This window comes from Geospiza fortis, unplaced genomic scaffold (assembly GCF_000277835.1).
Source record: "Geospiza fortis unplaced genomic scaffold, GeoFor_1.0 scaffold215, whole genome shotgun sequence".
In the NCBI taxonomy this organism is placed as follows: domain Eukaryota; kingdom Metazoa; phylum Chordata; class Aves; order Passeriformes; family Thraupidae; genus Geospiza; species Geospiza fortis.
In genome coordinates this window covers 155,807-182,486 of record NW_005054573.1, presented here as the reverse complement: position 1 = coordinate 182,486, position 26,680 = coordinate 155,807, and the positions used below count along the sequence as shown (strand labels likewise).

At 44.4% G+C, this 26,680-nt stretch overlaps 1 protein-coding gene across 1 annotated transcript in view; it reads right to left on the bottom strand.

The window, feature by feature from the left end:
* Positions 1 to 26: 26 nt before the first annotated feature.
* The window catches only part of SFMBT2 (Scm like with four mbt domains 2), a 111,280-nt gene continuing 84,626 nt past the window's right edge, over positions 27 to 26,680 (bottom strand). Inside the window, exons 12-21 of the mRNA XM_005429747.2 lie at positions 25,576 to 25,689; positions 24,222 to 24,264; positions 23,555 to 23,625; positions 21,745 to 21,884; positions 17,286 to 17,395; positions 10,177 to 10,352; positions 8,492 to 8,664; positions 5,330 to 5,578; positions 3,481 to 3,609; positions 27 to 1,471 (exon numbers count right to left, since the gene is read on the bottom strand). Coding sequence (XP_005429804.1) covers positions 1,331 to 1,471; positions 3,481 to 3,609; positions 5,330 to 5,578; positions 8,492 to 8,664; positions 10,177 to 10,352; positions 17,286 to 17,395; positions 21,745 to 21,884; positions 23,555 to 23,625; positions 24,222 to 24,264; positions 25,576 to 25,689 — 1,346 coding nt within the window. The 3' untranslated portion in view covers positions 27 to 1,330. The remainder of the gene's footprint in view (positions 1,472 to 3,480; positions 3,610 to 5,329; positions 5,579 to 8,491; positions 8,665 to 10,176; positions 10,353 to 17,285; positions 17,396 to 21,744; positions 21,885 to 23,554; positions 23,626 to 24,221; positions 24,265 to 25,575; positions 25,690 to 26,680) is intronic.

Below are 26,680 nucleotides of genomic sequence, written 5' to 3'. Positions count from 1 at the left end.
CCCAGTTTTTTAACATCTGCCCCACTACAGAACCCTTTTTCTGGATTTCTGAAGAACAAAACCCCAGCATTTGATGCAGAGGCAACTAATACTGCCTTGAAACAATTAAAACGTGAAGAAGACCATCAGAACAAAGCAACAGCTGAGAACAGATCCAGTCCTGTTCATCTCCCATGTAAGAACATTTCTGATGAAGTCTCAGCACCTGGTCCAGCCTGCAGCAGTTGCACCAATCCCATTCCTCAGGGACAAATCAGGAAACTTGCTGAAAGGTAAGCCAGGAATTCCCAAGTGATGCATGGCAGAGTCAATGCTTCTTGCCTAAAACACCCTCTGGGCAAGATCTGGATGTATTTCTATCTGAAGGTCCTCCCTCTTCTCCAAAGAATTTAAGAAGGAAACCAGTGAAGGAGAATGCAGCAGCTGCAGCCTGGTGTTGGTCAGTAGGCTCTTCTGAGCACAGGGGTCAGCAGGAGTCCCTGATCCCAGTCTGCTGTCACCTTATGGCTCAAAGACAGGCCTTTAAACTGACTTGGAGTTAAGATTTTGACTATGAAAGCCTTCATGTTCCTGTAAAGAATGGAGCACTGTACAGATCCCATCACAGACATATTCAGCTGATTGTGCAGAGCCAGCGTGGCTCAGGGTGTGCTGCTGCCCCACCAGGTCTTGTGTCACCCCTGTCAGTCCACTGCAATTTTGTCTGGCATCACAGAGACCATGGGTTGAGTCCCCTTTCAAAATTCAGTCAGGAATAACCATTATATGCCTGGTGTAACACTTTTTCCTTTTGTAAAACCAGAGAGGTGGAAGGAAAAAAAAAATCACTGCAAGATCACCAAGATCAAACTTGCAGTTAAACCCCAGGTAATCCTACAAATAATGACTTACATTTCAATATGAAAGAAGAGTGCCAGAGCTGTCTGAAAGAAATGTTCATGTCCAGAAATTGTCCTAGACAAACCATGACCACCTGGAAATGTCTGACCCTTCTCCTTGGGAATGTGTCTGCCACTGGTAGGTTTGGTTTGGTGACAAATCACCTGATCCATGCTGGCCTTGCACCACTGGGCAATGGGTTGGAGAGGCTCATGAGGAGATGCCAGCAGTCTTGCCATGTGCTTTACAAGTACAGAAAAGTTAGTTCCATTTGTAGCTCGTTTCTTCTTGTGTTTGTTTTTTTTCCCCCTACGGATTGCTCCCAGTGCTTCCAATTCCACTTGTTCCCAGAAAAGAAAAGGATATGGGGGAAGAAAACCCCTTGAACAAGCTGAAATGGTAAAAAAGAGAGGGAACAAGGAGGAGGAGAGGAAGGAATGCAGAAGTGCAGTCAGTTGGCATATTGTGCATAGAAAGCAACTTTTACTCTCTCGATCTGGTGGCACAGTTTGATGGCTGGGCCCAGCTTCAGCTCCATGCACTCCTGCACCGTGGGCAGAGTCAGCAACAGGAGGGCCTGGCCATCGATGTCCTGGGGAAAGAAACAGGGAAAATGGGTTTGTTTGAGGACTCTGGAGGGCAGAACGCATAAGCAAGTTTGGAGCAACAAGAAGGGCAGTTTGCCCTAAAAATTAAGTTCTTTTATCCTCTGCTTTTTTCTCCCACTTTGATACTGCCCATCTCCTTTCCCTGAGATACAACACGATTTTTCAGTAGTTGTCTAGTGTCTCTTCATAGGTTCTCACCTTAACCCCCAGCTTGGGAAAAGCCTCCCAGCTGCTGAAATGAGGGATCACCTGAAGAACCTCTGCAGTGTCCACAGAGATCTGATCAGTCCATTTTATGCCTGAGGAACTGAAACAGGGGACAGGCTGCAGAGAGACACCAGGAGACACAGGAGGGAGCTGAATGGAGAAACTGATGGTGTTCCACTGCCAAGTCAGCCCCTTTCCCTCCCTCATCTGGCCAGGATTTGCTCAGCACAGGTTTATGTCTGCCTCGCTCCATGCCCGGTACCCAGGTACACCCAGGACCTGCCTTGTTCCACTGCTGCATGACCAAGACAGGGGCCTGGACCACCCAAAGCCCTTGCAATCTCTAATGTTCCACAATCCCAGAATGGTGTAGGCTGGAAAGGACCTCTGCAGGTCATGTCTTTCCCCCAAGCATAACTATGCACCAAACTCCATGAACCGGTACCCCGGATGAGCAATTTCATTGGGAACCTCTGTTGGCTTCATGATCCTCTTCTTAATAAAAGAGCTCAAGTTCTCTTTATTCTTTAACAGACAGAGATGATCAGACCACAAAACTGTTTTTAACCCTTCAGGGAGGATCAGAGTCTATGCACAGCAACTCACAGCCAACATAAACTCCACAGGACAGCCCTGATGAGGCTGAAGGAGGATTCAGAAGGAGGATTTAGACACCTGAAGTGCTGCTTTGATCAGACTGTCCACAGCTCAGTCCATCCTCCACTGAAGGTTGATGGCACAGACCATTGCACCAGGGCTTCACAAGGAAAAGCTCCAATCATCTATGTTTGATTCAAGCCACTGTAAAACTCTCTGGCAAAGGAGAGACAGGGTTGGCTTCCTAGCCCTGGCGTTGCTCCAGGCTGGTTAACAAATGGTTGGAGCTCGCTGTGACACAGCAACTGCACCATCCTGCTCTGGGGAGTTTCACTTGCTCCAGACTCACCCTCCACCTTCTCCCAGCCACAGCAGCTGGAGTCATCCGTGGTGAAGAATCAGAGACAGTTCAATGAGCAGCTGGCCACACCACTGACTAATTAACTATGCTTGTTTCTTCCTAACTACGGCTCGTTAGTGCTGCCCTTTACCCTCGGCAGTGGCTGCGACTCATTTGCCAAGGAATGGCTCTTTCCACATAAATTGTACACACTCACACTGGCTTGAGATGAAGTGCACTGGCTTCTGCTCCTGCAAACCTATCTGCTTAATGGGGAGAAGACTGGCATCTCCTAAATTTAGGTCATCCAAGGCCTGACTGGCAGATCTTCAGAGGAACGTAGTGAGGAATTAGGTGTCTACACACTTTGGACATCTAGGTGTTAATGGCAAAATTTAGACGGCCAGTTTGGGCTTCAAGCAGCACTTTTCTGCTTCTCAGGCCAGTATTTTAGAACAGGGTGGAACCCATGTGGCCTGGAGAAAGCCTAGAGTGTACCAGGTAACCATGATATTTAACCATGGTATTTACACTGAGGTTCCTACCTATGGGACATCAGTATGGCACTGTGGACCTTGGCATGAAAGGACTAAAGCTCCTGCTTTCCACAAGGGTTTTTCACAAGGCTGTTGAGTTTCTGGACTCTCTGAGGATCTGGCAAGGCTCTGACTCAAGTTTCCAGGGGTTTTCATGCCTTGCCAAAATTGGTGTTATAACTTGGCCTGATGGACCTGAAGTCCGGTCATAGTCTCTGTACCAAAGCCCCAGGCCCAGCCAGCAAGGTGGGATGTCCTGTAACATGAACAGGCACCACAGACACAAAGGGACAAATGACAAAAGGACTTCTACCTGCTCCTGAAATATTTTGGCAAGGGGTGCACAGTCGGTGAGTTTAATAAACCTCACGACATCAGTCACAGTCCACTCCAGTGGGTTACTGTCCAGAATGAGCTTCTCTTCCTCTTCTTGCTTAACTTCCTGTAAGGGAAAAAATAACAAAGAAAGGTTTTCATCATGTGGATGCCAGCTGGTCAGGGAGAGAGAAATGGCAATCGTTTCTCCCAGTGGCTTGTGAGAATTTTTAGGGAGTTGTAAGAATGTGATAACTTGTTAGTACAAACAATCTGCAGGTGGTGTTTTTCCACTTTGTTTCCCTGTTCTTCACAAGGACGGTGTGTGAGAAAGGTGTTTTTTTATTAACTAGCCAATCAAGTGGAATGTATTGTATCAGTGGAATGTATTCTTCAGAACTGAAGAATCCTTTCTAATAAGGCCTCCTTTTCTCCTCTTGCAATTGGGTCTCTTGCCTGTTCTTGTGTCATTCTTGGCTCAAGGGTGACATCATAAAGCAAACTACCTCCTGTGGAGTCTCGGAGTCTCTGTGGTCAGGATGACCCCAAGATGTCTTAAGAGAGTCTCCTTTCCCAGCCCAGCAACCAAAGAAGGAGTCAGGATTCTTCTGTTCTGGTTTTCAAGGTTGTTTATTCTTTGTAATCTGTAACATTCTTTCCCTGACCTGCTGAGGTCCATCCAGCAGGTCAGGCAGTGGCACACTGACCGCCTTCAGGGCGGTGTTGTCTTTTTACGCTAAAAACTACGTGTACTTCATTTACAGTAATTTCCCAATACCTATCACCTATGTTAGACAGTGAGTTTCTACCTTAAATCAATCCAAAAGTGCCAGCATCACCCAGAAGATGGAGGCTAGGAAGAAGAAAGAAGGACAAGGCACGCCCAAATTCCTCCATATTGGGACACCATTCTAAAAACCCCAAAATTCTACTTTTCACCCTGTGACAAACTATCATTCTACTTAAACTTTTGTGGCTTGCAGATCCTTATATAAGTTTGGTAAGTTTTTCCATGGGTCAAAATCAAAGGCACAGGTGTCTTGGGCTCTGTGCCAAGGTCTCTGAGCCCCCTGGCAGGGGCTCGAGCCATCCAGGACAGCCAGAGGGATGTCCAACAGTGGAGAACCAGGGCAGGGCTGCCCTCCTCAGAGCAGCAAAGTTTGGCACTTGTTATGAGTAGAAAAAGCTTTTGTTTAAAAGGTTGCAGAGTTCATAGGTTGGGCCAGCTGCTGCCAGGGTGGAGTTCTAACTGTTATTGTAATCAGCGATTGTTTTTGTTAACTACCTGTCATTGATGGTTAAGAATTCCTCCTTTTGTCAAGTGACATCCTGCTGCTTCCTGGAGGATGGCACCCAGACGGTGGAGGGGAAGGGACATTGAGTCAACATGCAAATGACATTGGATCCAGCATGCAACAGGAGAGACCCCTCACCAAACGCAGCCAAAAACCACTAAAACAACGAGCCAACCCAAAACTGACGAATCAAAGTGATGACTAGACGTGAGGAACAGAATCTAGTATCTGCCAAGGCCTTTTTACCCCTCACCCTAACCTAAAGGATGTCAGCTAGACAGAGGACCTTGAATATTGAACCGAAAAGCAAGGGAATTTCCCGATGGTCTGGTGAGGATGGAACCCCCAGCTCTGCCCAGAGACCGGTGGACAAAGTTGCACTCTTCCTCCTCCTCCGAGTCACTCCTGGGAGCAGCGGCACCCGTCGGTTCTCCCCATCTGAGCTGATCACTTTTAATAAAGGCATTAGAAAGGAGAAAGGTCTCCTGCTCGTGTTTATTTCAGCACTGAAGGTTCATTTAGGAGGAACTGTGCTATGAAACACACACTCACCTCCTTGGCTGGCGTGCCCTTGTCCGCCTCGCTGCAGGAGTGGGGCTGGGTCCTGCGGCTGCGGCGGGCTCTCTCGGGGGCAGGGGGCCTGTCCGGCTCGGTGCTGGCGCGCAGGGTGACGGCTCTGCGGGGCCGGGCAGAGGGCACCTCGGCTGAGGACGTGTCCGTCTGGTCATCGCGCAGCTCTGAGCTCGTCTCCTCGCTGCCCGTCTCGTCCTCCATCGCATCCGCCTCTTCCTCCTCGCTCTCCTGCACGCACAAACAGTGTTATGAGTAAAAAAAAGGCTGCCCATTTTTTTAAAAGGTTGCGGAGTTACAAGTTGAGCTGGTTGCTAGCAGAGGAGAGATCTTCGTTCACTTCATGTTGCAATCACTGTTAAGAGTTGGTCATTAACTCCCTATTGTTAAGAATTCCCCTTTTTGTCAGTACCACCCTGCCTGCTGCCAGGTGGATGACCTTTCTTGAACAGTGAAAGGAGGGGACATCGGAGGGCATGCAAATGACCTCAGAGCCAACATGCCATGGGAAAGCCACCCCACCAAACTTACCAAAAAGACTCCAAAAACAACAAGCCAACACAGAATTAAGAGATCAAAGTGATGTCTGGACGTGAGGAACAAAGTCCAGAGCCTGCAGAGATGCTGAGACCATTTTTTGCCCCTCGTCCTAGCCAAGGAGGACCTCGGCTAGAGGTAGGACCCTGAAGGTCAAGCCAAAAAACACACAAGGGATTTCCCGATGTTCTGGTGAGGATGGAACCCCCAGCTCTGCCCACAGACCAGTGGACAAAGCTTCACTCTTCTCCTCCTCCGAATCACTACTCGGAGCAGCGGTGGCATGAGCGCGACCCGTTGGTTCTCCCCACCTGAGCTGATCACTTTTAATAAAGGCATTAAAAAGGAGAAAAGTCTCCTGCCCGTGTTTATTTCAAACAGCACCTGGGAGATGGACACAGCAGCAGATCCAAAGGCATGGATGGGGGCAGACTGCACGCCCATGGCCGTGCTGGTCCGGGCTAACATTTATTTTAGCTGAATTATCTAGTTTTCGTTACAGCGCTAAGGGCATTAGCCCTACATTTAGGTTTGTTACAAAATGCAGAAGAAAAAAAGGCAGGAAATTCTTTTTCTCTTCTCAACTAAAGTGTAGCAGGCCCTGGGTCCGCAAGGGCCCCGTGTCATGCAGAAGCCTAAAGAAGGAAATGCCAAGTTGTGGTGAATAGGCTAGAGGCCCCTCTTCTGCCTTTTGGAACCCCTCAGTAACCCTACAGATCACTCTCCTTTAACCCTTGCCATTGGACCATTTCTGATCCCCCTGTACCCTATATAAAGGGCTGTTTTAGCCTTGTTCTGGTAGAAGAGCTGTCACTGGAACCCTTCTCAGAAGACTCAATAAAGACATCACTGTGGAACTCCAAACAGCCTTCTCCTCTCTCTCCCTGTGTCTGCCTGCCTAGGCGCCTAACAAGCTGAAGGGCTGAAAACATAATGAGCTGAAAATCACTGAATCACAAAATTATTAAAAGAGCTGATCTCACTTAAGCTTGCTAAGGTTGCCCGTGGCTGAGAACTGCTTGGGAACTCCGACAGTCTGTCCCAGAGAGGACTGAGCTATCTGGACCCTGCAGCCTGCTGGGGACATCCTGAACCCAGCAAAGGTTTTTACTAAAGGTCAACAGCAATGACTCATCTGGCATGAAATGTTCCTATCCCGGGCTGGTATCTCAAAACCTGTGACGCTGCAGATGTGCAGGAGGAGAAACGGAAAATACTAAGAGCATACAATTAAATTCAGGTTGACTGAGATAAAGTAAAATCAGAAACTTGACTTCAAACTTTCACATTGCTTCAAACTGGTTAGGGAGTTATTGTTCCTGAAAAAAGGGAAATGTTGATGCCTTTTGAAAAGGTCTAGATGTTCAAGATAGCACTCTTTTAGTGATATTTCTGCCAAACTCGGGACAGAAGATTTCACCCAGATTTCCCTGCTTTCAGCCCAACACTGAACTGCTGGAGGTGAAGCCCTAAGTTCCATTTGAAGTATTATATCAGATTCTTGTTATTTCTGTCACACAGGGCTTTACAAACACTCACCAACTGATGGAAACTGTGCATTTTGAACTTTATATATATATAACCTGCCCAAATGGCTTTGACAGCTTATCTCTGATCCAAGTGTGAGCAGGCACTCAAAGCCATATGCTCAGGTCTTGAGTGAAAGAGCAATTTAAAAAGCTAGTTGTATTGGCTGAAAGGCTGAAAAACTTGGCTAATGGTTGATTTAGGCTTAACATAAGTTTAAGTTCCTTTGAAGCAGGTATAATCTAAGGAAATGAAGCAGAACTACACCTAAATGAGGACCAAGCCATGAAGATGCAGGCAATCAACTGAAAGCTGAATAAAATAACCTACTCTAGCTGAAGTGCAGCAAATTTAAGTAAACCAATTTTATTTCACATTGCACAAAGCAGCAATCACCGGCACTGAGCTGAGGAAGTGAAACCACACATGAGCTCTGTTATTGCTACCATGGGAAAAGCCCTCAGAAAACAGCCCATACAGAGCTAAGTCTATTCCAGGTTTAATTTGGACATGAATCTTTGCTGAGGCTCAGAACCTGTTGTATCACACAGCAGACTGGAAAGACTGAGCCCTCAAATTCCATGTATTTGGGACACAAACCATTTGCTTGTATGCTAAGGCTCGATGTTGTGAGCCAAAAATATTAGGAATAGTTAAAAAAATATATAAAATTCCTTGAAATCACAATGGCTATGAGCTATTATTATTTATTACAATATCTGGAGATCTTAGACATGGATCACAGAGCTCCTTCACTCTGCTAAATGCTGTGCAAAGCATCCAACAGACTCATCTGCCTGCTTTTAAGGAAGGAAATGAAATAGAAGAGATATTAGAGCACGTCAGCCAGTGAGCATTGGAAAGGTGGGAGCAAAAAAATCTGCTTGCTACCTCTGAAATGGCCAAGGTTAAAATCCCCAAAGTGCCCCAATAAAACCAGTCTGATCTTAGAAGAACAGAGCAGCAAGGAAGGATCCAAAATAGAAACTGGAAGTGTTCAGGTGTGCTGAGAAGCCCCACAAAAGGAAAATGCAGAAGGCACCAAGGGGTTTTTGCTGATTTATCCAGTGTGACACAAACCTCTGCAGAGCCTGCAGCATTGGAATCCACAGCTGATGATCTCCTTTTCTTCTGCACAAAGATGGATTTCCGCCTCTTTCTGCGTCTGGCTGGCTTGACATGGCCACTTTTCATGTTGTTATTTTCCCCAATTGGTGGCTTAATGATTTTTTTCCTCTTCCCATAATAATAAGCTGGAGAAAAGAAGCACAATGTCCATTAAAAACTTTAACCATCCAAAGAAGGGAACCTTGGCTTGCTCCTTGCTACAGTTTCAGGACTGTATTCTAAGTGCAATTTAAACTTTAAAATACATTGATTTGGAAAAAAAAAAAAAGTACAGCATAAATAGGTCATGTTGGACTAGCAGAGAGTGTTACAGCTCTTATGTATCCAGATTTATTGACGATGAATGAAGACTTCAGAATTTAACAACGTGTTTAGGCAGAGCTGAGCAGTTTCCAGATTTGATCCAATGCAGTTCTGTGTGAGGTAAAGTTGCTAAAGTTTTCAGCAGAGAGGGGAGAGGGCCAGCTAGCCTCAGTCATGTACAAAGGAATGGGTTTTTATTACTTTTAACTATTTTGTGGTCCAGGTTGAAATTAAGGATGTGAGAATCCTCTGACCTTACATTAAATGTTTGTATTAAATGCCTTTTGACACACTAGGGATGAAAGACACTGTCCTTGACCAGCAAGGGTATCCCAGGACAACTAAAATGGCCCTTGGCATGCATGGCAAAGTTCATAACTGAAATGAGCCTTTCAGCAAATCAATGGAGTTTTGAGGAAAAATTCAACCAGTCACATAAACCATCAACTTTGAGATGGGACAACCTCAGCTGGAGCTCCTCCAGCTCTCCATTTGCTACCAGTGGGAGCCAGGACTCCAGCTCAGGTGGAGATTTCTACAGAAACCCATCCCCAGGGATCTCAGTATCCCCCTGAATGTGTTCCTCCTTCTACTGGCACCAAACTGAAGAGAATTGCTTTAGATCAATTATACTGCTTTTTGCAACCTTTGTGGAAGAAGGACAACATTCACTTCCACTTTCCTGACCTGTTTAAAAGCTAGTAATACCAGTAATATTGACAACAAAAAGCTCTGAACACTTAACAGCCTTCCTGAACAGGCAGGATCACGTTTAAATATCAAACACACTGAGAGTCAGCGTTCAAACCTTCCACCTCAGCACTGTGGTTCTGGCCTGTGCTGGTGTGTATGTCAGAAACTCTTTACAAGAAGAATTCATCTCACCTAACAAAGCTGTCTCAGACGTAGCAAGTTAAAATCTCAGCTTCCCACTGCAGGTTTCTTTTACGCGCTCCTTGTGCTAACTTTAGATATGAAGAAAATTCAAGACTTCCAAAAACTGATGACGTTCAAACAGATGTATTAGGATGCAGTGAGAGGGACAGTTTTCTACTAGAGGATTCTAAGGGAACCTGTGGTGGCTTCAGGATTAAATAAGTGCTCTTAGATGAGATGAATCCTCATTGTATTAACATATCACACAACTCCTGTTCTTCACTACACACCACCAAACAGATGTATCAGGATGGAGTGAGAGGGACAGTTTCCTGGCACATTATTTTAAGGGAACCTGTGGTGGCCTCAGGATTAAATAACTCCTGCTCTTCACCACACACCATCTCCTACTTCTCTGGTTCCCAGCCAGCACCAAGAGGCATTTTCCCAATACTCACTGTACTTGGTTTTGGTGTGGATGGAGCAGTTCTCGGGGCAGACTTCAGCCACCAGCACAGGGCTGAAGAGGTTGGGGCAGCACTCGAGCTTGGCACAGACCCTCCTGCAGAAATCTGCCACCTGGTCCGACGTGCGCACGATCTTCACGGTCGCCCTGTACGTCTTCCCCCTGTACCTAGGGAGGAGTACAGGATCCCACATCACCCATCCAGCAAAATCCTGTGGTGCTGCAGACCAGACCTTCCTCTGCCAGGGAGAGATCCTCCCCAGGGACTTTTGGGAGTGACTCTCTTGAGAATGCAGACAGAACAGGTCTGCTTTTTTTAGTGGCTCCATTTCAGATGGACTCAAAGAAGGAAAGGGTGGAATAAATTGAAGGTGTGGACATGATTTGGGAAGGAATCTATGTGCACACTGGATATATCTGTAGATATGGCAAGAGAAGGAAAAAAATCTCAGTAGGCTTGGTGAGGATGATACTACACAGGACAGCAAGCCCTTACTGTGAACTGATGCAAAGGTTTGGGGAGAGGGATGCAGTGTCTCTTCATGTATTGACCCATGATCAGATGCTTATATACCTTGCAGAGCTTTCTGGTCACCGCCCTCTCAAAGCCCCAGCGCACTTTTGGTTTTCTCCACTGCCATCTTTCCTGCTCCCAATATCATGTTCCAGCTCCCAGCAATCCCCAAGACTCATGGTGCCAGCTGTGGCTATCAGGACACACTCATTGTGAAGAATTATCTGTGTGCAACAACAATCTCTGCCACCCCGGGACCAGATGACTTCACCACTCTGAGACATGGGCACCACAAAACCTGAGGAAATCATCAGGAGTCTCTGGAGTTATTTAACAGGGCTGCAGCAACAGGCCCTAAAAGCTGATTCCTGCAGGGAATGCTTGGAGCAGAAACCTGCAATGAAAGGTTTGTCTTAAATTTGCTATGCCACTAAAAAATTTATTTCAGTGTTTCATATGAAGTGTTTCTGAGTGATAAATGGCTGAGAAAGATACAGTTACATCCCTGCTGTACTACATTGTAGATGTGAACCCTGGAAAACCAATTATCCCTGTAATTTATTAAACAGCAGCAGCAAGCTGTTGTAAACAGTAAGATAAGGTTTTTAAAACATCTCTTACGTATCCTGAGGAATGCAACACGAAAAACAACCGTGCCAGAGCCCAGTGCTGGCATTACAAATGTGCTCAGAGGAGGGAAAAGCAACACATAACAAAAGAAAAAGAGGGAACAACAGTGGAAGAAAGATTACTGGATGGAAGGCAAGGAAAGAGAAAGATACAGTCACCAGGAAAAATGAAACAAAGCATTTGTCAGTGTATTAAGATCCGCAGTTTCCTAGCAGCTGCTGATAGATATGGGAGAGGAAGAGGAGGTGGTAAAAAAAAGATATGACCAGAGAGTTAAAACATTCAGACAGCTCTTTCTGAAACAAAGGGGTGTAGGAAAAGGATTTGAAACTGTGGCACATGAAGTGTTATAAAGGGGAAACCCAAATGAAACTTGGGTCTGAGAACAGCCCAGTCCAACAATGCTCAGGTCGCAATCCAAATTATCACCTCAGCATAAAACCTGAATGAGCATTGCTGCAAGGTGGCAGGCTCTGATACCCCTTCTGGTGCCAGGACAATCCTGGATTCATTCACCTGAATGCATGAATGACTTCATGAGCCACCTTTTCACACACCCTTAAAGACCTGGACAGATGATGTAAGAGGGAAAACGTTCCTTTCAGGTGCAGAGCACTGTTATGATCCCAGCTTCCCTATGAAACTGCTGCAAAGGCAGGCTGGCTGAGCAGGGTTTGGCAATACCTGATACACCAAAACCACTAAATGCCACAGGCATTTAAATGCATCTGCTTATACAAGTTTTATATTTCTTTTCAATGTGTTTGAAAAGACTCCTGCTCTTATTACTTCTCCAGGAACCATGAAGTTTAACAACAGCCTCGATTGTTTGGTCAGTGAGTCTGCTCTCAGAGATTTCACTGCGCTGCTTTCACCTGGACCCAAATAACTCTGCTTGGACTAAAACATCACTTCCAGACAAGCACCAGCCTCGAGGGTCTCCCCACTGGAAGAATCATGGCACAGGGAGCACCTGTACCTACACCTCATTTTATGTCTGGATGCATCTGAATTTAACTCACATTTATTTGTCCTTGTTCTGACTTTCAGCACTAGGATGAAAAGACTGCATCTGGTTTTGTTTCCCTGCGAAAGCACTCTAATCAAATTGCTTCTTGATCTTCTTTCTTATAAGCTAAGAAAGCTGCCTGATGGGTATTGTTCAAGGATGGCTGACTTTTTCTAACTGTGTGCTTCCTATTGTGTTTGGCTGCCCAGGAAGGACCCATTGTACTACAGCGCCTGCTGAAAGGAAAAGATGAAACCAGGAAAATGAACAACTGACTGATTTCATGGTCTGCTTTGAATGCAACACACATTTTAATTAACAGAGAGGATGGCAAAATGGAGACCTCCATGACTGCAGCAATCAGTCTCAATAACCCAAGGTGTTAGCACTGGCCACAGCAATATTTTTTACATCATTTTGGTCTTGGCAGCACCTCTTTCAACTATAAACCAGGTTCTCCTAATATTTTCCATATTCCTCACATACTAAAGATTTTTAACACAAGCACCAGCAAATGTAATCTGAGCCGTTTCTAGGACAGCCATGTAGTAGGAGCTCCTTTGTCAGAAAACCTTTTCCATTAGCATCTCTCAAAAAGTTACCAACTACTGATGCTCCTATTTATGTTTTTATAGCAGGGCTCCTACCTCCTCAACCACTTGCAAGCAGCAAGTATCTACATGCACAGCATGGCAGCACTGGAGACTTGGAAAATTGCTGTGTCAAGGATAATATTTTTGTTTTTCTTAGAAATCACTGTTCTTTTTAAAAAAAAAATTCCAGCTAAAACCAAAAGAGTCTTTCTTTCCCCTTCCCCCTTTTCTGCCCTCAGATCCCAAACTCAGAGAAAACCTTAAGGCTGGAACTATTTCCATGAAAAATACACTTGCTGATCCATGAGCAAAAATATTAAATGAACAGCACTTTGCAATAGAATTCTTCTGTTGAAGCTCCCTAAAATAGATTAGAGGCTCATGAGAACATAGTGCCTTCCAGAACTCCAGTTAGGGACTGCTGTGTGATGACACAGAAAGTATTTTGCTGAAAAACTTCAAAAAGCAAGAACATTGAGAACCTCATTTTCAAAAGTCTCATTCTAAGGTGTTCTGACAATTCTTGAGACTAATTTGAGCAACTAAAAAGTCTCAATTTCCTTTTGGGGGACTGAAAACTCCTTTCTATTCTTTGTAAGAAATTTCTATTTTGTCTGTCTACCTTAAAGTCTGCCAAACATAAGGAGTTAACTTCCTTCAAAGCTATTTAATCTTCCTGTGGCATTTTGTACTCCTGAACACAGGATTCAGAAAGGGCACTTGAATGCTCTGGTTGTAAGGCCTTGTCTCATTAAGTCTCCTGATTACAGAAATAAAAGGTTTAAATCATTCCACTGATCCTGGCTTGTAAAGCCTTGCTCAAAATGAACATAAATTAATTTCCACTGTTTCTTCCTCAACCCCAAACCAGTTACCTCATCACATCAGGCACAACTCGCCCTCTGCTTCTTGCCAGTCCCCTACTGGTCCTGCATGTTCTCAGAAAAGGCTTCCAAGAGGATTTGGCTAATAACCTTTCCAGGAAAACTGAACTGACAGCGTATAGTTACTTGGATCCTCCTTCTTGTCCTTCCTAAGGAGGGGTGTGATAATTGCCTTTTTCCAAAATTAGGATTCTTCCCTCATCCTCATCAACTTCCAAACACGCCAGCGAGTGGCCTTGCAATGACATTGGCCAGTTCTCCCAGGCAGAGCTGGCTGCATCCCAACTGCTTCCATGCACTTGTGCACATCCAGTTTGCTCACGGGGTTTTTAGCTTCTTTTCCACCTACTCTGGGTAGCACTTCACTCCCTCAAACAGGATCAGGGCTCTGGGAAGCCTGAGAGCAAACCCTCACTAGCAAAGGCTGAGGCAAAGAAGATTTCAAACACCTCACCTATCACAAGTTAAAGGCAGTCCTCTAAAGCAGCTGCAGTGAAAAGGCTTTCTTTGAAATGCTGCCTCATAAATAAGCAATGATGTCTGGCATAGGGGTAAATATTCCTAGAGTTCAGCTACTGGATTTGAGCAGCTCTCAGGATTTCATTTAATGAAGGAGTCTAGGAATACTCATCTTTATTACTTTGATCAACTGGGCTTCAGACAAGACCCAGGAGACAACTTTGTGCACACACTGCTTTTGTTTATGTCCAAAGCCCTGCAAAAATGGGTAAATCCAAACAGCCCCATTATCAGCCCTTGGAAATGAAAACCCTCGAAAAGCATAAAGTCCCTTAAGCATTTTATGTAAAATTGGGAAGGCAAATCAAGATGTAGGCACTGCACTTAAGAGCATCAAAACTATAAGGGTTAATGCCAACAGCTTCAACTGGCCCTCATGGGAACCCAGGAGGATCAAACCTGACATTTCTAACTCATCATCACCAATAAATCAGGTTTGACTCTTCTCAGATGGAGCCAGCAGTGCTGATGGGAAGCAGCTGCCATCACACCCTGCAAACACATCTCTCTGGACAATCTAAATTGTTTTATCTTCTTTGCAAGGTGAGCCTAACTGATTCCACAGTGGTCACTCACGGCAGCAGAGTGAACTAAACACAGGCTGCCCCAGGACTGAGATAATGCATTCCTGGCAGTGCAAAACCTGGCATTTGGAACAGTGGGAAAAGCAGCTTTCTCTTCACCAATCCCTTTGCTCTACCCTACTGCAGGCACTGCAGACAAACAGCACTGCCAAGATCCAAGGAGGTGCCAGTCCACATCAGAAAGGAGGTGACACAATGTGTCCCACCACAGCTGCCTCTGGAGCTGTCAGCCTTAGCAACAGGCACCATCCAGAGCCCATGGAGCTGGAAGTTGCTCATTGCAGACCTGTGTTTCTCATTAGAGGTCTCTGTTTAACATTCTGGAGCACTGTCACTCCTGGTGGAAGGCGTCACGTGCTGTCTGAATGTTCCACAGCATCTGGTTTCATGACTGTATTTTCTTTTTTGCTCCTGAACAACCTAATGCAATTAAAACTTTGGGATGGAGCAACTCAAGCAAACTAAAAAGGAAAAAAAGTGGAAGTCCTAGGGTAGCCAGACAGTGTTGGGGCATGTCAATCCTCCACCATCCACTCTTAAAAGTACTCAAACTACCCACAGGCAAGCTGGCACCACCACCAAGCACTGCTCTGTGAATAGATCAGTCCCAGAAGCCAGAGAGCTGCAGGAACCAGGCGCTGTCCAGCCCCATGAGCTTTGTCTCCTCAGGAGCCAGAGGGCAATGCCACACTGGAGGAGAATCCATGGCTGCTCTCAGAAAGCACTTCAAAATTTGCTGTCGGGGCTCTGAGCCTGTGATCATCCACTCTGTGGCTTAATAAAGTTGAAAGATGCTGCCTGACTCCCTGGAGAGTGAGGTGGATGCCTGCTGGGGCAGCCAGCACACAGGAACACAAACATGGACTGTGACTGGTGGGCCAACGTAAAATACTACCATGGATGGTCAGTTAAACATTTCCCAGGCTGTCTCCCATTAGAAATATGGATTGCAGCAGCCTTAAGAAATAGGTATTTCTGCTTTTGCACAAGGCAGATCCCCACATTCAAAGGGGAAACCCCAACAAAATCCTACTCAGGATACTGCTAACAGGAAAACTGCCTGTAAGCTCAGTTCTTTGCAGGAGAGGGCGTCAAGTAATATTAGAGCATTACAACTTGATTTCACAACTGCTAAGTACCTGCAGGAGTGAATTATCTGATATTTGCAGCACAAGATGTGAGATCCTGGAATCAATGAAAACCAGGTCATGGACAAAGACCTGTTTTAAATGAAAATCTGCATGCACAAAGTTGACTTTTAGACTTCCATCCACAGCAAACACAAAAGCCCGACACTCCACATGGGTGAAAGCAGCAAATTAAAAATAGGATGTTTTTAGTAGATTTTCATTTCAGTTTGCAATCCTCCTTACAGGAAAGCAGTTTAAGTGTAAACATAGTAGAAGTTCCTCAACTCCCTCCCTCAACCAGAGGAAACATGAACTCTGCAATATCTGCATGAGCAAAGAGCAAATACAGCAGCCATCAATAGCACTGTGTTTGGCAGCTCTTCATATCAAATAACCAAGAGAAAATTGCTTTTCTTTGAAAAGGAGTTACAGAGTTCAGTACAAAGGGTGAGACTCACTGCATTTAACTACAGTACTTAAAAAGTCAAGGTGACCATTAGTTAATAAAGAAAGCTTTCTTCAAAGAAATATTTATTGAGATCCATCTTCAAGTGGGAAGAATTATTCTTCAGAAGGACTCTGGAGGCAACACTCTTCTCTTTCAGAGAGGCAACAATTGTTGAAATACAACCTAAGTATAGTGCCCATTACATAAAGAAGACATAAACAGGTAGATTTTAATGCTGGAAGGATGAATTCAGTATTCTTTGGTGCTGTTTAAAAGAGAATTGAAGAATATATTCTAGAAAGGCATCAAATCTTGACCTGAATCTCTGATCTGTTACTACTTTGCCCTAATCACACTCCTGTTAAAAAATGTGTCCCTGCTAATTTGTTTGAACTTTTTCTGGTGCCATTCATTCTCACCAGTTTTTTCTGCATTACCCTGACAGGCTCTAATTTAAAAGCAGCCATACTCCTCCATCTAGAAAGCCAGGAATTTAGTTCATTCAGTAATAGCCAAGCTTATAAGAACAGCTTATCATAAAACTCAGGACTTGACTTCATCAAAAACTGGATGGCTGCTTGGAGAAAGACAATAGAAATGAACTGTTCAGGTGAATATTTCATTTCTGAAGTTGCTATGGAATGAGTCAAATAATTCAATGAAGCAAAACGATAATTAAAAAAGTAAAACTCTCACAATAGATAAAAACCTTTTTCTTATCTTTTTTTTTCCCCCAGTCAGTTTCTTTTCTGAAACCTCCCAAATAAAAGAACACACATTGAAAGCTTACTTGGCTTTAAGTGTTTCCTCCTGGAAATTCCACTGAGGGTCTTCCACAAGCTGCAGTTCTCGTAAAACACTCCCTGGCTTGTAAGCTGCATTGATCACCATGCTGAGAACCTATGGGGAGATAAAACCAACAACAATGATGGCTTTAAAAGCAGTCCTTGACCACACAGGTGCTGCACAGGCGGGAGCAGCTTGCAGGTGCTTGTTTCTGTCCTGGTTGCACAGGTTAAGTGCTGGATACAAGGATGAGGGGTCTCAGAATAGATCATTGTTGCCATATTATAGGTAACACCTGAGTATGAAAAGGTAACTGCATTAAATGCTGCTGTTTAATCCCAAAAATCTGCTAACCAGTGATTTTGTCTTAATGACAGACCCTCTCACCCAACACAGATTCCACAGACTGCACCCATTATGCACCAGTTTAATAAAAAAATGAAAACACAAATAGTTCTGAAGGCACAACCAGGTACAGGTCACGTGCACCACCACACAGTGAACACTGAAGGGGAAATTCACACATTTGAGGTCAGCAATGTGCTTAAGAGCCTGAGAGTTGTGTGCCTTGACTGTATTAACAGAATAGCAATGAAGTCTCCACAAAAAGAGTTTGCAGGAGGTGTGCCTGGAGCCCAGTGTGTGTCCACTCTGTACAAGAGAACACATGTGCCAATCCTTTTAATCCAAAGTCACTGAGAATAAAAATGATTCTTGCTATTGGCTCAGCAAATCCAACCTTTAATAGCCTACACTTGGCATAGGGAGATAAACACAAGGAAAACAAATCTCTTAACAGCACCAGACCGTGTGTTTGAACACTCTGCATTGTATGCACATGAGTGATCCCACAGTGAATCTGGATTGGTTTTCATCTAATTTAGCTCGTTACCTAACGCCTGTTCTTAATTCCTTGGGGGCCTGCAAAATTATTTCAGTATGATGAACATGAAGTTTATCCAGCAACCTTGAACAGAGTTCATCAGAAACGAAAAAGTAACTAGGTCATACTGCAGTGACCAGTGTGTTTCTGTTTGTTTGGTTGGTTTTTTTCTGGGTTGGTTTTTTCCCCTTCTAAATCCAGCAACCTGAGGATTTGTTAGCATTTTGAAAACCCTACAGGATTAATCATTTTCAGGCAAGGACTTCACTTAATGCTACAGAGCACTCTGTAAAATGGCACTGGCTGGAGTTGCTTGGATAGGTTATTTACTGGAAGCAAAATTTAATTTATCATTGGGCCCTTGGAATCATAACTCAAACCACTCTTCAAAAAAGTCCAATTAGAGACACCAAACACTGACAGAGATTTAGACTGGATATGAGGAAGAAATTCTTTCCTGTGAGGGTGGAGAGGCCCCAGCACAGGGTGCCCAGAGAAGCTGTGGCTGCCTCTGGATCCCTGGAAGTGTCCAAGGCCAGGTTGGACAGGGGTTGGAGCAACCTGGGATAGTGGAAGGTGTCCCTGCCCATGGCAGGGGGTGGCACTGGATGATCTTTATGGTCCTACACAACACAATCCATTTTAAATTACTATAAAATGACAGTTTCTGAATGAGCCCTTCCAGCTGCTCACCCACATCTCTTGCACACAAAAACTGAGGGGCACTGGCCTCTGACACCTGGTGTCAGGAAGCCAGAAGTGGGTCTTCAAAAACATCAAGTGCCTGCGGAGCTGCCACACTCATTCACAGCTCATCAGGGACCTTGATCAGCATATCTAGGGAGTTATTTATCCCCTGTACAGGAGTTTGTTGGGAAAGCTCTCCTTGCACACCTCTACACCCACCTGGCTGGCTGGTGGGACATCTGGGGCAAAAAGCATCTTGCTGACCAATTTCCACCAGCAGTGCTGTCCTGCCCCCCTCACCAGTGAAATGGTGCTTTTTACGAGTTGTCAGAATAGCTGGGAAATGAGCAAGAAAAGAAAAACCAACCTTGCAATACCAGTGTGGCCCTGTCTGGGCGTTCTCCCAGACACCTAATCAACTCCAGCCCTGCACAGGCACCCACAGTGCCAGGACTTTTCTCAAAGCTGGCTTGTCACCAGCAGGACTCTGTACACTTCTACACTCAGCTCAAAAAAATGAGTGTTTTGTAAGAACAATTATTTCCTTTTCAGGGAAGGGGAAAAAAAAAGAAATTAAAACCTCTGGTCTTAAAATTTAAAACCTCTTGGTTTTACTCTTCTTGTATCTCAAGTGAGTCACTGGGTTTGGCATTTTACCCTACAGCAAAGGTCCATCATCACAGAAACAGCGGTACCTTCTAGCAACAGTATCACTTCATATTGCACTCTATTAAATGCAAACAAACAGAATTTTGGAAAAAAAATTAACTGTGATTTAAAACAAAACCAGTGAAGAAACCTAGACCAGTTTCCAACTTTCTCTGGAGATGGAAAATTACATCAACCATCTCAGACAGGTCAAATTTCCTTTGGCTGGAGCGTGACCAGTCAGAGATTTTGGTGGTTTAATTTCAGCCCTCTGCATCAGGATTGGTTTGGGTGCCTTGGAGCACAGGGGGGGATTAGGCAAACTCAGCCTTTGCTGTTATCCATCAGTGAAGTTTTATTTTGATGCTGCTGACCTTTGGATTTTCAGGGCTGAGTGAGTTGGAGTCACACCAGTGAACATGATCAGGCAGCACCATCACAAGCCTCTGCCCTACCTCACAAGCACCTGATGCTCATAAAGTTCTCCATGTCATGTATTTTCATGTGCACAGGGGCTCTTTTTTGAGTATATCTGGTGTGCCTGATGCCACTGGGCAGTTCAGCACCTTTCTTCCCATGACAGCTCTTTGGTGCTCACACATTTCCCATCTCCATCCCCCTTGAAACAGTCTCAAGTTTTGAGATGGATGAAGCTTTCTTAGGAAAACTCCTAAGTTCCTTCCTAACTTTCACTGTCAACGTACAGCTAAAAATATGATCACAACTCTTTTCTCCTATTCAAGACCTCAATGATCAGCATTCTTATGAGGAAAAACTCCAGTTTCCCTCCTCTATCTGAGATATAATCCCACACTCCTACCTAACAAGAGATGCTAAATCCCAGGGTGGCCTCAAAGCAGGGCAGCAGTTTTTTTTTTTTTTAACTTGGAATACTGATGTGTCTGTGGGATGGAGGAGAGCAGAAGAGTTATCTGGGATTCTTTCATTAGATGATCAAGGATCTAAAAGGCATCTTTTGCCAGGGTCCATTTTCTTTTTAAATAGAGAAAGAGCAAAGTGTCTTAAAAATAGCAAGAGCAGTAAGCAATGAAGCTAATTAATCCTTACAGCACATTTCTCTAAAATATGAGGGGTTATAGATCATCTGGAGTCTTAAGAAGACACCTTGTTTTATTGTACAATGTTGCTGAGGAGTTCTTGGCACATATGAAGAACTGTTTGTGCTTCTTAGACATTCTGACCCCAGTACTAAAACTAAAGCTGACAATGTATTTATTTTAATTTAACTTCAAGTCAGCCTTTATTACATAGAACTACCTTACAGTCATCACTTTTCAGCCCAGGTGCAATGGCTGGATGGCAGTAGCTGATGTCTCCACTGTATTTGGCTCCAGGTTTCAACTTGTTGTCCAAGAAAATACTTCAGAAATGAGACAAACTTTGCAGCTGACATCAAACAACAGGCACTGCCACCTCACTTGCCTCTTCCAGTGAAAGAAACCAAAATAAACCAGTGGTCCCAGCAGAAAACTTGTGCTGGCACTGGGAATAACGAACAGCGAGGCTGTAAAAATAAGTTTGGTAATACTAAACTGCACAAGAGTTACTTGTTACTCACCTAAAACTTTGGGATTCAAGGGTACACAAACAGGATGATGCTTCACTGCATCAGTGGTGGAGATAAGGACAAGACATTGGGTAGAAAGGGCTGAGCAGCATCAGGAACTTCAATTGTGCTGCAATTTTTCACCTCCATCCTGCCCATGGCTCTCTGTGCTGCTGGCACCTCTCTCATCTCAGCAACAGCTACCAGGAATCATGTACAGCAACACCCTGAATGTCTTCTTTTCACCCTTCCCAGAATTTGGAACTGGTTCCCATGGCCAGAACGAGCTTGAGCTTATGGCCATAATAAGCTTGAATATTTTCTGCAAAGTAACACAGACCAGTGCTGGGCCACTGCCATTGTCCTGCTCCTTGGGAAGCTGTTTATATCTCCAAAACGAGATGCCCACGTCTCCATGACACTGCTGTTTGCTCCTGTGTTGATGGCAACCCACACTGAAGGTGCTTCCAACCAAAAGAACTCCGATGTTTTAAAAACATCAGCTCTCCCACAATGCAAACCCACAATGCAAAACCTGCCCCTTCTTCCTGGCTTGCAGTTTTGCCTCATGGGAACCACTCCAGCACAATTTAAAGTGCATTGTTCGCAAATTTTGGGTCTGGCAAGCCATGACTCATACTTTCCCCTGAAATCCCCCAAAAGAGAGCTGGGCCATACCTCCTTGAGGACCAGCACACACTTGCCAGGCCCCACAGACTGAGGTAGCTCTGCAATCCTGCCTTTGTTTAAGTATGGACCTGAGAAGCAGCGGTGGTTGATGTAGAGCTGGGGGCAGCAGTACCTCCCATTGATGGTGCCTGCAACGAGAAAGCAGCAGTGAGGTGCCTGCAGCACTTTTATACCATAAATCAAGGGCATTTCTTTATTATTATCATTGTTTTAATTGAAGGGACGGGACTACAGTTGGGTTAAAAACGATTTATTGTTTAAATGAACATTAGTCTTAGAGGCTGTGATATTTAAGAGAATAAGTAGTCAGCTGTAGCTCAAAATGGTCTCAAGTTTTTCATTACAAGATAATATATGTAACTTTCTAAGTCTAATGGATAGCTCCTACAAAGTTTATTTTGTTTTTCTAATTTATCACCTTTACTTCTACTGTAATGTGTATACTTTCATCTAATGGGTTACAATCACATGTACACACATATGCTTTTATTATAACTTCTAAACTCAAAGCTTATTCTATACAATTACACCCTGACATTATAAACCTTTCATCAATACAGTTTCTCACTTAAGGCATATTCTTACTTATAACTATAGAAACGTAAGTTCATGATTTTTCTGTTCAATGTCTGTGTACTTTATTTTTACATCAATTCAAGCTTCTTCCAAGGCTGCAAATTAAACCCTCCTGTGCCTGTGGAGGTTTCTATTTTTCTATTTTCCACACTTCTTCCTGGATGTGGGAGGAAGGGGAGGAGAATAAAGGAGGCACAAAATTCTACCCTGGCATAGAGGATAGGGAAATCTTTGCTATTCAAATCCATCCAGCATGGGAAAAAGAAGTGGTTTTGACAGTGACTGATTTGTCTGCACACCCTGCTGAAAGGAGGACTGGGCAAGGAGTTAATCCATGGCATGAGCCAGGGCTCTCCCAGAACTCACAGTGCAGGGGGACACGAGCACCTCACCAACCTGCCAGGAGGGGATGCATGAGCTGAGCCTCACAGACAGGGAGGCAGCTCAGGGAGAACATTCTGTCAGTGAAGAGCCTTAGAAACCCCTCTTCAGCTCCTGTCCAACCCCACAAGTCCTGCAGTGCCACTCCCTGACCCAGCATGGGTCTATAGAGCAGTTTTCCTTGTCTGGGCTAATTACTCTGGGCTCTTCTATAGAACATGGAGAGAAATGGGAAGTTCCAGATGTGGTTCACAGGCTTTCCAAGTGCTTATCCACTTTTTTTTGGTTATCATACCCAAAAGGACCCTGGTTCTCCCCATTTGACTGTAATGGGGTGCTGGCTGCAATGTCAATATGTGTCCCACAGCCTGCTGAAATAAAGTGAGTTAAATCCTGTCCCTGCTGCTTGGTTCACACCATTAATTGGATAAATATTGCACTCAGAGCCTCCTGCCACTGCTAAAGGGAAGAGGAATTTGCCTTTAGCAGAAGCAGCAGCCACACCACACAGTCCTGACATAAGAGAGGGAACCCATCAGGTCCTGCTGTACCCAATTTCATCAGAGTCAATTAACAACCTGCACCCATCTCCACCAGAGTAAGTCATTAGCCTTGTCTTAATATCAACATCTGGAATGGGCAAGCTCCAGGGGAACTCTGATAGCCCCAGCAGGACATGTGGAGAACCAGACCCTCACCCGCTGTACATCAGGTGGGTTCACTCCCCCTTACACCCCCTGAGGATGTGGTTCCATGTCCCCACCCCTATGAGAACTCACTGCCTTTTTGTGGTCCTCCCCTTCCATACAGGACATGAACTCTTTGAAATAAGGATCCTTACCTGTTGTGTCTAGCTGAGGAACTGGGCAGAGGTCATGAGGTATTTTCTCAACAGGCACTGTGGATGGTAACCTGTTAAGAGAAATGGGGTGTATTTAATAGAGTATTTGGTGTATTTAATAGCATTAGAAAGAACAAAGAACCAGTCCCCAAGATGGACCAAAAGCTACACCAGCAACAGCCTGGGATGGGGAACAGAAACACCTCCAACACAATTCCACTTCCCCATGGCTGATCACAGACCAGGGTATTGCAGATGAAGGAGCCAGATCCACCCCTTCTCTAAAAATATATTCTGATGTGTCAGCTTTAGACCTCCAGGCTCCAAATATCCTCCCTTAAACCCCTTAAATTCAAGTTTCTACAAACTGCAAGAGCTAGACAGGGAAATGCCCTCCTGGTATATGTCCATCTTCCCTAAGCATCCCCTGCTGGCCATCAGACAGGGGCTGTGCAGCCCCAGCCAACAAAAAATTGCTGTTACAGAGACTTTCTAATATGCTAACAAATATTTCAGGCTTAAAAGAATCCTCTTGCTGGCTGTGCTGCAGTATCTGAGCAGTAGTTACGGAGCCACACAGCTGCTGTGTATTATCTCCCCTGGAAGACCTGATGCATTCCTGTGAAAACACCACCTTAAATAACAAAAAAAACCCAAAACAACTTACTGTTTTTCTGGCTGCACAACTGCAATTCTCCTCTTCCTTCGCACTGCAGAAATGAAGCAAAAAAGAAAAAATATTTTTGTCCCCTTCTGTCCTGTTAAGTACACCCAGAATGCATAAAAAGCTGTGTAAATGCACTGACTATAAAACGACTTTGAACACAATGAAATGGTACTTAATTACTATCACCATCTTTTCTTGGTATTTTTTAAGTAAGTCACTGCATCATTAAAACCTACTTTAAGGATGTAATAATACATTTAATCTTTCCTCTGGAATGCTAATATTGTGTTTTATGGGATCAGCATAAAAGAAAAAAAATTAAAGTAAAAACACAAATATTTTTCCATACAGAAACACATATGGATAAGATTACATTTTACAAGCATGATTACCTCCAGCATAATTTATCCCCAGCAATAACTTGTGATAAGGCTGCATAATGTTGCCATAGCAGTATTCTCCTAAATTAGGCTCTGGCTGCCTGATTTTTAACTTAAGCATATGTAACTCTTTGAAAGGGATGATACATTTTAAAAATTTGCCTTTCAGATGTTAATTAATATAAACAATGAGGCCATTTTTTCACCTGGTGGCTTGAGAGTGGATATGTTGGAACAGGAGAACACCAAGCCACTGAGTTCTCATGAACTGCCTTCAAATGCAAATAGAAAGGAAAGAAATTTGTCTTAATATGCACTGGAGGCAGGACAAAACACAGTGGGCTTAATTGTGCTGTGGGGGAATTTAAACTGAACACAAGGAAAATCTCTGAGCTGGCAAGGGCAGTGAAATAAGGGACAGATACCCTGGGAAAGGGCAGAAATTCCATCACAGAATGGCAGCAATTATTTCTCCATTTAGATGGAGCAGATCTTGTTTTGGAAAGGGGCGTCTGGATGGCCTCTGTAAGTCCATTCCACCTGACATTTTATGGTTTTTTTTTTTTCAATTTGATGTCTTTGGCCCTAATCCACTTAGCTGCCTGAGTGAACCTGGCTCAGCACAAACAAAACCTGGTTTCCCTCTGACAACCCCACTGACCAACAACCCCTCTGCAAACCCACAACCCCCTCTGCAATCCCAAACCATGGAACAGCCTTCCCCAGCACAGACAACCCCATTTTTGGAGGGGCTGATCACAGAGAAAAATACAAACTGTGTTATTCCAGTCTGGTCACTAATTAAGATTTATTATGATTTATTGCAGCACACTTGGTTGTGTACACTTGGTTGTGTACTGTAAATAGCCTGGTTATTGGTCTCCTGAGTAGGTTGATAGTGTCAAAAATGGGATTAGAGACTTTAAGAAAAATCCCTGATTTCATCTGCACTGCTCAGGTCTCCATGTACTTACAAACAGCTTTGTGTGGTGGGGTGAGGTTATAAGCATTTGCTTCACACCAGCCAACAGGGAAAATGTCCATGGACTCCACATCAACAATGTACTCTGGAGAGGGCATCTGTGAACCTAAATAAACACAAATTTATAATGGGATTTAGGCATGGGAACACCAAGCTCAGAGCCATCCAAGCATCCATCATGAGCCCAGCGAAGCAAATGATGGAACATGTAAAAATAAATCTGCTTCTCTGCACCCAAATCAGGCACCATTTCATCTTCATTTCTGCACAGACAGCAAGGATGGGGCTGCTCCATTTACAGTGCAATGCTGTTCAGAGGAAAACCCCATTAAGAGCACTCTGAGGGTGTGCAGTGATGCAGCCAAAAGCCAGGGAGGTTAAACATATGTAACTTCCCTCAACAAAACAGCCTGGCTGACCCCTGGATATTTTGTGATGTTGCATAACTGAGTAGAAGGACGTGTTGAATGCTTGCTCTTAATGGTAGGAGAGTGTATCCAGGCTTTCCAAGGCTGGTAGCTAATGTGAGAGAGAGGCTTTTATGTTCCAGTGCTTCCCTAAAGCTATTTTGTGCAGCTCTGCCCTTGAGTCCCATTTTTTAAGGGTGAGAGATGGTCACTCTTCTGTCCAGAAGTGCCATGAATTCTCCTAGGGTTCCTCACATAAAACAAGAGCTGATCACCCAACAGGAGAGAAGCAGTATAAAAATCCCAGGTGGGACACATGCACCAAGGTCTCTGGCACGATGGTGACTCCAAAACTTCACCTGAAATCTCTATTTAAAGCAATTATCTTCCAATTTGGTTATTACACCACCTTTAGAAGACAACCTCCTGTCCCCACTGATGTGGGTCCCACTCACAGAACAAAAGAATTATTTAGGTTGGAAAAGACCTCAAAAATCATCAAGCCCAACCACTAACCCATCACTGCCAGGCCCACCACTAACCCATGTCTCTCACCACCACATCTACACGACCTTTGAACCCTTCCAGAGACAGTTATTCCTCCATTACCCTGGGAAACCTGTTTCCATGCCTGACCACCCCTTCAGTGAAGGAAATTTTTCCTACCTTTTCCCCCTAATTTACCTGATT